The sequence below is a fragment of the Ornithorhynchus anatinus genome, chromosome 1 (genome assembly GCF_004115215.2).
Source record: "Ornithorhynchus anatinus isolate Pmale09 chromosome 1, mOrnAna1.pri.v4, whole genome shotgun sequence".
NCBI lineage: Eukaryota > Metazoa > Chordata > Mammalia > Monotremata > Ornithorhynchidae > Ornithorhynchus > Ornithorhynchus anatinus.
In genome coordinates, this window is record NC_041728.1 from 138,179,358 (window position 1) to 138,192,648 (window position 13,291).

The 13,291-nt window shown below is 40.3% G+C and overlaps 1 protein-coding gene across 4 annotated transcripts in view; it reads left to right on the forward strand.

Moving 5' to 3' along the window:
- FNDC3B (fibronectin type III domain containing 3B) overlaps nucleotides 1-13,291 on the forward strand; it is a 418,267-nt gene that overhangs the window by 354,120 nt on the left and 50,856 nt on the right. For all 4 annotated transcript variants that reach the window (XM_029057950.2, XM_029057966.2, XM_039913103.1 and 1 more), the window contains 5 exons: nucleotides 1,127-1,245; nucleotides 2,311-2,416; nucleotides 4,473-4,645; nucleotides 6,536-6,649; nucleotides 10,776-10,925. In XM_029057950.2, the coding sequence (XP_028913783.1) occupies nucleotides 1,127-1,245; nucleotides 2,311-2,416; nucleotides 4,473-4,645; nucleotides 6,536-6,649; nucleotides 10,776-10,925 (662 nt within the window). The remainder of the gene's footprint in view (nucleotides 1-1,126; nucleotides 1,246-2,310; nucleotides 2,417-4,472; nucleotides 4,646-6,535; nucleotides 6,650-10,775; nucleotides 10,926-13,291) is intronic.

A 13,291-nucleotide genomic window follows, 5' to 3' on the forward strand; every position in this document is an offset into this window, starting at 1 on the left:
ATTCGGTAACATAGACAATCCCTACCCAACAACGGGCTCACAGTTTAGAAGAGAGGAGACAGCCAACAAAACAAAACAAGTAGACAAGCATCAATAGCATCAAAATAAATAAAATTATAGATATGTACACATCATTAATAAAATCAATAGAATAATAAATATGTACAAATATACACAGATGCTGTGGGGTGGGTAACTCTACTACTTAATTTACATCACTTCAATCACAGCTCCGCCACTTGCCTCTCTGTGGCCCTGGGCAAATCACTTAACTTTCTGTGCCTCAGTTTCCTTTCCCATACAATCAATCAATCAGTGGTGTTTATTGAGCACTCATTATGTGCTAAGCACTTGTAAGAGTACAACAGAACATAATTAGTAGACATGTTCCCAGACCCTAACAAGCTTACAGTCTAGAAAGGGTGGCAGACATGAGGATTTGGTACCTATTCTACACTATGAGCCCTTCTGTGGGAGAGGGACTGTGTCCACCCTGATGACCTTATATAATAATAATTATGGTATTTATTAAGCACTTACTATGTGCCAGGCGCTGTAGCACTGGGGTAGATATAAGCAAATCGGGTTGGACACAGTCCCTGTCCCACATGGGGCTCACAGTCTCAATCCCCATTTTACAGTACCGAGGCCCAGAGAAGTGACATGACTTGCCCTAAGGTCACAGAGTAGACAAGTGGCAGAACTGGAATTAGAACCCATGGTCTTCTAACTTCCAGGCCTGTGGTCTATCCACCTCACCGTACTGCTTCTCAGTAGCTTTCCTGAGGCCACTTCTTCTCCCAGGCATCTCTCAGGCCATATTCTCCATTTGGAGGAGGAGAGCAGAATATGATGGGTCAGAAAGTCCTCAAGTTAAAGCACGTAGCACTTACTACATCTCTAAATCCAAATCTTTTAACTCTTCATGTTTTAACTGTTCATTTGGACTTCCAGAACTTATCTCCTTTATGGCAGTCTGTCCAGGGCATGGACAGTAAGGGGGCATGGGAGCACCATGAAATGTGGAAATAAGAATTAAGATTTATTGACAGATCCTTTAGGGCTGAGAGTAATAAACCTTTCTTAAAAACCAACCTAACTGAATAAATGTTTTTGTTTTTTTCAGCCAATCAGTGGGAAGTGGCATATAGTGGATCTGCTACAGAATATACTTGTACTCACTTGAAACCAGGCACTTTGTATAAACTCCGGGCATGCTGCATCAGTACTGGTGGACACAGTCAGGTAGGAATTATTTTCCTCCAGAGCATAATATGTTTTAATATTGTAATATCGTACTCTGGAGATGGGCAATGAGGTTGTTAAAAGTCGACTTTTTATTTCAGAGGGCTCAAAAACACAGACAATAATGGAGACCTCCAGAAGAGAAAAAATCATTCATTGTGCATTTGTTCTTGTGTAGTTCTAGGATGATGGTGGCTATAACCAGATTTTTAAAAATCTTATTTAAGTGCTTACTATGTGCTAGACACTGTACTAAGCAGTGGAGTAGCTACAAGATAATCAGGTTGGACACAGTTCATGTCCCATATGAGGCTCACAGTCAATCACCATTTTTACAGACAAGGTAACTGAGGCAGAGAGGAGTTAAGTGATTTACCCTAGGTCACACAGCAGGCAAGTGACAAAGCTGGGATTAGAATACAGGTCCTTCGGACTCCCAGGCTCCTGTTCTACCCATTAGGCACTGTGTCTACCCCAGCGCTTAGAACAGTGCTCGGCACATAGTAAGCGTTTAACAAATACCAGCGTTATTATTATTATTATTATTATTACTGCTTCTTATCTAATTTAGTGGTCGATTATGCAAGCAGTTGACAAAGTCCAGCAACATTTTTAGTGTAGAGCCTCTCAATTCCAAGTTGAATGAGAGAATTTTATTCAGCTAACATCAGAGAGGCATTTTAGGGCCTTCTTTTCCTTTCTAGTAAAGATTTTCCTGCTTAAAGTTATTTTAGGTGTGAAGCCACCAAGAACATCTGCATGATCCTCATTTGCTAAATTTTTTGCAGAAATCTTTTGTTGGAATTTTATATATGCCCCTATTTAATTCCCTAATTATAAATGTGTTGACCTGCAGCTTTTGCTCATTGAAAATCTCCCAATAATTGCTTAAAATGTGTATTTCATATGAAACCTAAGAAAATATTCCTCCTGTTTAAAATAATTATGTTAGGGGTTTATAATTGCTTATCATGCCTATATAATGAGTATATCACAATTAAGAATAGGGCTATCTCCCAGATAGAGTGAATGGTTCATTTATTCTCAACTTCTGTTCTCTTTTAGTGTTCTGAAAGTCTACCCGTCCGTACATTAAGTGTTGCACCAGGTCAATGTCGGCCACCCAGGATCTTGGGGAAACCAAAGCACAAAGAAGTTCATTTACAATGGAGTGAGTGTACAATTTTTAACTGATTTGTGTTTTAAAGCCTTGATATTGTAGCAGTTGCTTATAATGAAATTTAATGGATCATTAGCATTTATTTCATGGACATTACTTAGGATAATTATGTTTGGAGGTAGGGGGGTTTGCCCTGACCAATCTAAAAATTTAGAAAAGGCATCCAACCTAAAACTTGAATTAAGTCATGAAAGGGTTGTGTCTTAAAATTTCAATTTGAAAAGGAAATTTCAAATTTCTTTCCAATTGGGTTTTATGGACCATCTTGCCTTTTGTAACAAGAGTCTCTTCTACTTCAGATCACTTCTCATGGGTGATTCGTTGCCTCTTATGACAATTCTGTTAATTTTACCAGACATATATGTAATTTCTTTTCTTTTTCTGTCCCCTAAACACTGAGGGCACCTTGTGGCAGGGAATGTGTCTACCACCTCTTTTGTACCTTGCTATACTTTTGCTTAGTACAGTGCTGTACACACAGTAAATAAATACCATTCCGTGTTTGAGGTAAAAGCAAAAGATCTGTCAGTATCTTGAGACAGAGGCCACCCTGCAAGATTACACTCAGAATAAATACTCCCCATTTTACAGATGAGGAAATGGAATCATAGGGAAGTTCAGTGACTTGCCCGAGATCACACAGTAGGCAAGTATTAGAGGCTCTCGGGCTCAAACTCTTTCCAGTAGGCCAAGCTGCTTTCCAAGCTGAAACAGTATGAGTAAACAAGCTTTCTGTGAGATTGAAGACTAGACACCCTAGAGCCTAGCAGAATACCCACTTTTTGGGATGAAAAGCAAAAGAGGAGTTACTGGCCTGCTGTAGGATCTTGGACAAGTTACTTCTCTGGATCTCAATTTTCTCTCTTACCTCTTGGATTATGAGCCTGATGTGTAATAGGGACTGTGTCCAATCTGATTATCTAGTATTATCTCCTCCCTTATCACCATTGCTTGGCACACAGTGAACACTTAGTGAGTATTCTCACTACTAGAAGGACAGTGAAAAATTGGGGAGAAGCGATGGCTCACTCTTCTGCACCTCCTCACTGGCCTGTGGCAATATTAAAACAATAATAATAAAGATTATATTAAGCACTTACTATTTACCAAGCATTGTTTTGCTTCTGTGAGGTACTAAAAATAATCTTTTATTTCCTCCTCAAAAATCGAGGTGGGGCAATTATGCCTTGGATATAATTTGTCCAGTAAATACAATATACTTTATAATACAGAGAGAAAGAAAAAGAGAATTCGTTTGTGATGTTATAGGATATTTTGAGGCAACCTCTAAATTGCTTGTCCAGCCCTAGTTACATTTCATAACCAAACAAGACATCTTTTGTAGTTTTCATGTATTTTGTAACAGAAACATCTAACAGTATGAAATCATAAATCTCTTCCAGTTATAATTCATGAAAAGTTGGAGAGGTACTCCATCATGAAATTGAATATTGTACTTCCAAATCCATTTTGGTTAGCCTCATTTTTGCTGTTAATTCCTCTAAATAATCCATCAGTCATTTGTATTAATTGAGCCCTTACTGTGTTTAGAGAACTGTACTAGGCTCTTGAAAAAGTACAATATTACAGAGTTGGTAAACACTTTCCTTGCCCAGAGTCAGCTTAGTAACAAAAGCCTGGATGATGGTCTTTCATGACATTAAATGACAAAAATAAGATTCAGCAGTCAAGTTCTGGATTTCAAATGATATCTTTTCCTTCTTGCCCCCTAAGTATTCTCACTGGCTACAAAACATTCCCTAAATACTTAGAAATCCATCGAATAATTTGAAATTATTTCTGGATAATATGTTTAGTTTTCTCATATGTTTAAATTTATGAAGAAAGTTTGCATTTTCCAAGGACCTCATTTCAGTCTAGGAAAAGTCCTTGTTACTAAATAGTTCACTATTGCCCGTTATTTCTTCCCACCGATAAGATGAGCGAGAGGGACAAGGCAGGAGTTTTGACAGAGTTCACCTGATTTTAAGTAGAGGATATTTAGAAGTAAAGAAGTGATCTCAAAAATGGTAATGCCTTTTCCTAGATGTCCCATCCTCAGAGAGTGGTTGTCAGGTCTCAGAATACAGCGTGGAGATGACCGAACCTGAAGCAGTTGCTTCTGAAGTGTATCATGGACCCGATCTAGAGTGCACAGTCAGCAACCTCCTTCCTGGAACTCTGTATCATTTCAGAGTGAGGGCCTTGAATGATGGAGGGGTAAGTTGGGTTGTGGTTTTTATATGCCTCAAATATAACAATGTTTTAAACCTTTATAAATGTGTATGACAAATCCAAAATGAAGCATCTTATGATTATAACCCACTTTCAACTTGTAGTGAGGGGACCGAGAAAACAGGGATATGGGGGAGTTTGCCCTAAATTGGAAAGAGGATCTGGCTTCTAATCCCAGTTGTAATAAGAATTATAGTATTTGTTAAGCACTTACTATGTACCAAGCACCGTTCTAAGCACTGGTGTAGTTACGAGGTAATCAGGTTGTCCCACATGGGGCTCACAGTCTTAATACCCATTTTACAGATGAGGGAACTGAGGCACAGAGACGTTAAGTGGCTTTCCCGAAGTCACACAGCAGACAAGTGGCAGAACTGGGATTAGAACCCATGACCTCTGACTCCCAGCCCCGTGCTCTTTTCACGAAGCCACGCGGTTTTACCAAATACTTGCTGTGTGACCTTGGTCAAGTCACTTAACGTCTCTGGGCCTCAGTTCCCTCAACTATAAAATGGGGATTAAATACCTGTTCTCCCTCCCATTAAGACTGTGAGCCCCGTGTGGGATTGGACTGTGTCTGACCTAAAAAACTTGTATCTAGCATTTAGAACAGTGTTTGACACATAGTAAGCACTTAACAAATAACAAAAAGGTGGGGAGAGAGGGAGGAAGGGAAAGAAAAAATATTATGACTTTCAGAACTGTTTCTACAGTGGCTATTCATTTGATCAGCAAACTCTTCATTCAGATAGAAGTGGTCAAAAGCAGTTGTCTTATGAAACCAAGGGTTGATTTTGATCATAGGAACATGCAAGGATTTAAAACTGCAAGAAATCAGCAGTCTGATAACTAGGAAGTAATGCATGGGAAATAAAGCTGTAAGGCCACAGAGGTTTGGATGCTTCATATTTTGGAGTATTTTGGAAAGGGAAGGTGAATGTTGATAGAGTATATTGTTAAGAATAAAACAAATGAGGCAGTAAAACAAAATGAAATAAAAATGTTTATTAACTTTAAACCTAAAAGATGAGAGTGCTTCAAAGAAAGGCCCAACTTTATCCATCTGTTAAGTCTGAATTTTCTGTCCCTCAGTTCACTATTATAGTCACTGTTGGTAAGCACTAAATTATTAAAATGAGGGTCAGCAATGTAGCTAACAATTTGAAAGAATCAGAGGTCTACAGCAAGAGCCCTTAAATTCCAATGCAGGAAAAGGGAATTCCAGACAAGCCACAAATGCTAAAAAAAACAAAAGTCCTTGCAAAATTCAACTACTGATATATGCATCCTATTTATACAGGCATTTTACAAGTTCTGAACCTCAAAGCTGATTATTACAAAAGGCATAATAATATGAACTGCTGTAATATTTTAAAAGAGAGACATATTGTTATAGTAGTCAAAAATACCCAGAATCTGCAGATTTGGCAACAATTATTAGTGCTTTCTTATGCATTAGAAATTAAACATCTTTATGTGTCAGTTTGGTTAGTTCTCTCTGAGGAAAAAAGGAAAGTAAGATTCTCCTCCGAGTTCATTTAAGTTGTTGAGGTCACAGTAAACAACACTTTCTTATTAAGCATGATTCTTCATATTTCTCATTTATCTAACTGAGGGAAGTAAATGTCAGGAATTTGAATTTTAACCCTTAAAAAAGTTCAGGAAGTCATTTTTTCTTTTAGAGAGGTTGTCATCCAGGAATAAGTTCTAGAAATGTTCAATCCCAGTTTCCTTTGAGGTCATTTAGACCTTAATATTTGGATGATACACAAATATTTAGTGAGGAGGGCATAGCCCAGCACATTAACAGCTATGTAATCGTGTGTGTGTGCCTTTATGAATCAAAGTGTGTGTTTGTTTCCATTTTATTTCTAGTATGGTCCATATTCAGATGCTTCAGAAATCACCACAGCAGCGGGGCCCCCTGGGCAATGCAGAGCACCTTGTCTTTCTTTTGTGTCAGATGCTTGTGTACTAGTAAGCTGGGAGGTAAGTCCAGCTGTGCCTCTGCATAGTTCTGAAATTCTTATTTTTGTCTTACCCCAAAATAAGTGAAAGCTAATGTAAGAATAGAGAGATGCAGAGTCTGAGAACCTGGGGTCCAATTGATTGATCAGTCAATGGTATTTGAATGGTTGCTAATCACCCCCTTCTAAAAATATTATCCAACCCTGGCTTCACTGTCATTGTCCACTCCGTGTTCTCCTCTTGTCTCTATGAACGCACCTTCTCAGGCTCCTCCTTTAACTCTCTCCTTCTAACAGTGGGAGTCCCCTTTTATTCTCTGTTTATACCCACTCCCTTGGAGAACACGTTCGATCCCATGGCTTCAACTACCATCTCTATGTGGATGATCCCCAAATCTGCCTCTCCAACCCCAACCGCTCTTCTTCTCTGTAGCCTTCCATTTCCTCCTTCCTTCAGGACATCTCTACCTGGATGTTTCATCAACATCTCAGGCTAAACCTGTCCAAAACAGAACTCCTCATCTTCCCACCCAAAGCCTATCCTACCCTTGTATTTCCCATCACTGTAGACAACATAATAATAATATAATAATAATATAATAATATAATTGTTAAGCGGTAACTATGTGCCAAGCACTGTTTTAAGCACTGGGGTAGATACAAGGTAATCCGGTTGTCCCACGTGGGGCTCACAGTCACAATCCCCATTTTACAGAAGAGGTAACTGAGACACAGAAAAGTTAAGTGACTTGCCCAAGGTCATACAGCAGACAAGTGGTAGAGCTGGGATTAGAGCCGACGACCTCTGACTCCCAAGCCCATGCTCTTACCACTAGGCCATGCTGCTTCTCGACATAACTACCATAACTATCTATCTTAACATAACTCTCCTCCCTATCTCACAAGCCCACAGCCTTGACATTATCCTGATTCATCTCTCATTCAACCTATATGTCCAGCCTGTCACCAAATTGTTCACATCATCGCTAAAATCCTGCCTTTCCTCCCTATCCAAACTGCTGCTACACTGATTGAGGCACTTATCCTATCCCACCTTGACTACTACATCAGCCTCCTCACTGACCTCTCTGCCTACAGTCTCTTCTCCCTCCCCATACTTCACTCTGCTACCCAGATCATTTTTCTAAAAAAAGTTCAGTCCATGTCAACCCACTCCTCCAAAGCCTTCAGTGGTTGCCCCTCCACCTCCACTTGAAACAGAAACTCCTTACCGTCAGCCTTAAATCAGTCATCTTACCACCTCCTTTCTTACCTTGCGATTTACTTCCTGCAGCCCTGTCTGCCCATGTCGTTCCTCGGATGCCAACTTATCCACTGCCCCTCCATCTTCTCTGTTTCACTGGCGACCCCTCACCATGTCTTCCTCCTGGCATGGAACTCACTTCACCTCCATATGTGACAGACCATCACTCTCCCCACCTTCAAAGCCTTATAAAAATCACATCTCCTGTAAGAGACCTTTCCCGACTAAGCCCTCACCTCTCTTGCTCCCTCTCCATTCTGTATCACATATGTTCTTAGATCTTTACCCTTTAAGCACTTAATATTCACCCTACCATCAGCCCCACAGCACTTAGGAACAAATATGAATTTTACTTTTATATCTGTCTCTGTTTCTAGACTTTACGCTCCTATTGGGCAGGGATTATGTCTACCAACTCTGTTTTCCTCTCTCAAGCACTTAGTACGGTACTCTGCATATGATAAGTGCTCAATAAATACCATTTACTGATTCATCTGTACCCTTTAAACACTTAATATTCACATGTATTTCTCCCTCTAGACTGTGAGCTCTTTATGGGCAGTGAAAATGTCTATCAACTTGTATTGTACTCTTCTCAAGTGCTTGGTACAGTGCTGTGCAATCAGTAAGTGCACAGTAAATGTCATTGATTACTGTGTGCAGAACACTGTACTAATTGCTTGGGAGTATACAGTACAACTGAGTTAATAGACAGGTTCCATGCCCACTCTGCTATTTCCCTGCTATGTGACCTTGGCCCAGTCACTTCTCTGTACCTTAGTTTCCTTGTCTGTAAAATGGAGATTGAATATTCATTCTTCTTCCCTCTTACATAGAGCCCCGTATAGTACAGGGACTCTGTCTGACCTAATTGCATCACACCTAATCCAGTATTTAGCACAGTGCTTATCACATGGTAAGCATTAAAGAAATACCACCACTACTGCCTCAAATTCGTACCCTCCAACTCTCTCCTGGAGTCCCTCCAATCTGGCTTCCACTCCCTTTACTCCACTGAAACTGCTCTCACAGGTCACCAATTATCTCCTTCTTGCCAAATCCAATGGCTCCTACTCCATCCTTATCCTCCTCGACTTCTCAGCTGCCTTTGACACTGTGGACCATCCCCTTCTCATCGATACGTTATCCAACCTTGGCTTCACTGACTCCATCCTCTCCTGATTCTCATCTTATTTCTCTGGCCCTTCATTCCCAGTCTCCTTCGTGATCTCCTCCTCCTCCCATCTCCCAACTCTGGGGGTCCCTCAAGGTTCAGTTCTTGGCTCCCTTCTTTTCTCCATCCTCATTTGCTCCCATCTCTATGTGAATGACACCCAAATCTACATTTCCTTCCCTGTTCTGTCTCCCTCTCTTCAGGCTCACATCTCCTTCTGCCTCCAGGACATCTCTACTTGGATGTCCTCCCGCCACCTCAAACTCAACATATCCAAGACAGAGCTCCTTATCTTCCCTCCCAAACCTGTCCTCTCCCAAACTCTCCTATCACTGTAGACGGCACAGCCATCTTTCCCATCCCACAAGCCCATAACCTTGGTGTCAGCCTTGACTCCGCTGTCTCATTCAACCCACGTATCCAGTCTGTCACCAAATCCCGTCAGTCTCACCTTCACATCATCACCAAGATCCACCCTTTCCTATCCATCCAAACTGCTACCCCATTAGTACAATCAGTTATCCTGTCTTGACTGGATTACTGCATCAGCCTCCTTTCTGACCTCCTAATCTCCTGCCTCTCCCCACTTCAGTCCATACTTCACTCTGCTGCCCAGATTATCTTTCTATAGAAACGTTCAGGGTATGTCACCCCCCCCTTAAAAATCTCCAGTGGTTGCCTATCCACCTCCATATCAAACAAAAACTCCTCACTCTCGGTTTTAAAGCTCTCCAGCACCTTTCCCCCTCCTACTTCACCTCCCTTCTCTCCTTCTGCAACCCAGCCCACACACTCCGCTCCTCTGGTGCTCACCTTCTCACTGTGCCTCCATCTCGCCTGTCTCGCAGTCGACTCCTGGCCCATGTCCTACCTCTGGCCTGGAATGCCCTCCCTCCTCAAATCTGCCAATCACTCTTTCCCCATTCAAAACCCTACTGAAGGCACACCTCCTCCAAGAGGCCTTCCCATGACTAAGCCCCACATTTCCTCATCTCCTGCTCCCTTCCATGGCACCACGACTCACTCCCTTTGCTACTCCCCCCACCCCACAGCACTTATGTGAATATGTATATATCTTCAATTCTATTTATTTATATCGATGCCTGTTTACTTTTACTGAAGTCTGTCTCCCCCCTCTAGACCGTGAGCTCGTTGTGGGCAGGGATTGTTTCTCTTTGTTGCTGTTGTGTTCTTTCCAGGCACTTAGTACAATGCTCTGCACACAATAAGTGCTCAGTAAATGAGACTGTTGTATGCTAAAACCTGCAAACAAACACAGCACTTCTGAAAATATTTGGAGTCTTCAAAGCCTCTGGCTGGTCAAAGTTTCAACACAAATTGAGAAATACTTTTTTTTTAATAAAATCATGCCTTGTATGATGTAGTTGGAATCGTTCTACTTCTGTTGAAAAGCTGGTTCATCTGGACCATCCAAAATAAATTAGACATGCTTATCATCTATTCCAAAACATCCCTGAAATAAAGAAATCAAATACACAGATTCCACAGGTGAAACTGTATCTGCATCATTTCTATTTAGGTGTTTCACTTAAAGGAAGCCAAGAGCCAGAAAACAAATGGCAAATTCCCACAAATGAGGAGGTGACTCTCCCCAGTAATGAAGTCACCTTGAATGTTAATTCACCTCCTGGCTTGATCAATGCAACACGAAGAGAATAATTACTAACCTCTTAAATATCTACCTTACAGTGTCCTGAAAGCTCCGGTACTGATGTCTCAGAGTACAGGCTGGAGTGGGGAGAAGAAGAAGAATCCTTAGAACTTGTATATAATGGAACAGATACTTGCTTTGAAATAAAAGATCTGTTATCAGCAGCACAATATTGCTGTAGGCTCCAGGTAAAAGATTCTAATTTATCTTTATAGATCACATCCTGAGGGAATAAGTAATGATGACGGTTCATTGTATTTTCCCCATCAGTTTCCTTATTAATCTCCCATCTGTCTACAATTGGTATGTAATCAAGAAATTATTAAAGTTTCAACAGTTCAAATAAATCAGATCTTACTATGATTCTGAGCTACTCCAAATGGGATTTTTTAACCAATTCCTTAAATTCTGTTGGTAATATATTAAGCCATTGTTCTGCTATTTTCACTATCTCCACTCTAATAATATTTGAATATGCCCCCAAAATACCATTTCTATTTCAAAGCAAAAATGTCCAAATGATATTTTCCAAATCAATGTCTCTTTTCAGTGCTTAGAACAGTGCTTGGCACAGAGTAAGTGCTTAACAAATACCATAATTATTATTTACTTAAATGTTAGTTTTAAATATAAACCTTATTTTCAAAGTTTCTCTCTAGAAACCCAAAATGCCTTGGATCCTCCATCCCCAAATGTTCCTAAACTCAGGCATCTCAGCAATCAGTTGGAGGTTTGTGATATAAAAGAAATGAAGCCATAGAGATAGGTATCTTGAAAGCTTGTTAGAGTTTCAAGGAGGGTTCAGGAGCAGTAACAGGTCATGAAGCTATTATGTGGGGAAATGGTCCCTTCGCCTTATCTTGCTTCTTACCAATAATTCCAGCATTGTAGCCCATGATAAATTTTCTCAGCAGATATAATAAAATCTCAGTCAACCACGTGAACTTCCACATTGTATTTCCACATTCTCCTTTATGTGCAGAACGGATGCTATTGTGTCCCTGCTTTTCTTGTTTGTTTATGCATTGATTTCCTTAGAATGAAATGTTTCTTAAAGATGGAATGAGACCAATTCTTTCTGCTCTCCCCAAAGGTTTATATCCCCAGATATAAAATTGAAAGGTCCTAATGAGTGAGAGAGGAGCATAGCATCATGGGGAGAAAGCCTTATGGAACTGATAGCTCCCCTGCTGATTTAATGGAAACCCAGTTTTAGACCAAATGCTATCAGTAAATCTGGCTAAATATTAAAGTTCCAGCTGGCCAAAGGAAGGGAAATTTTCCCCAGCACATTTTCAAAATTGAAAGGACTTCTTCAGATTGCAGAAAAATAGACCGCAGAGGTAGTGAAAGGATGAAAGCGAAAAGAATGATAATACAAACTAAGTGAATAGCAGTTATCACTTCTTCAAGCCTCACTTTCTATAACTGAAATTTGAGTGTTTTTATAGGATTGGGTTGATCTTGTGAAAGAGGCAGTGTGGTCAAGTGTGAAAAACGTAATGGAAGTCAGAGGACTCAAGATTTGATCTCTGCTCTGCCGCTGGCCCCCGGAGTTATTACGTGCAAGCCGTTTGTCCTCTTCGTGCCTGTTTCATTTCTAAATAAAGGCTAATAATATTTGCCTTTTGTGACGGCAAAATGAAGTGGTAGAAGCATTTTGGTATTACAGGGTGCTTTACAAATTAAATTATAGGCATTCTATTTCTTCATTAAACAGCAGAAGGCATCATCTTTGTACCTAGTACTGGATGTTTAGATCCACTTGTGTAGAGCCTAAATAGGGCTTTAGCTGAGAGCTCACAAGCTACACAATGTGCTATATTCATTTTTATATCATGAATCTTTTTGGAACAAAGGCCAGGAAAAACTACTGAGACATTCCATTTCCTCTTCTGGGAAAGGGGATCCAGTACTTTTACTTTTAGGGGAAGCTTTGCGGCCTTGTGGAAAGAGCACTGGTATCTGACTCCTAATCCTGGCTCCATCACATGTTCTCTTAGTGACTTGGGGCAAGTCACTTAACTTCTCTGTGCCTCAGGTTCCTCACCTGCAAAATGGGGATTCAAAACGTGTTTTTCCTTCCTACTTAGACTGTGAGCCCCATGTAGGACCTGATTATCTTTTAGGTACCCCAGTGCTTAGTGCAGAGCTTGGCACTAAAGTACTTAATTCCACAATAATTAATTATTAATACTTATCATTATTATTCCTACTTCATCTTGAACACATCCCCTCTCCAAGGTTGTGGGAAAGCGGATCTATGAGAACATAAAAAGTGGATTTCTGGGCCACCTCTATCCAGAACATAGATGCAGGCTGTCATATATATTTCACGTGCCCAAGAATCATTTATACAGTCAACTCTTTTCATCCACAATGATGTTTTTTCCTCAATGTTGTTGACTATTTGTATAAGTAACTGAGAAAACTTACAAATGTGAAGATTTGTAACTCCTGTTGACTGATGTTTTGAAATGTGTGTATTTCAAAATGTTATAATCAAGGTGGTAGTATTAAACAGTCTCTGCATGTGGAACAGTTTTAATTATAT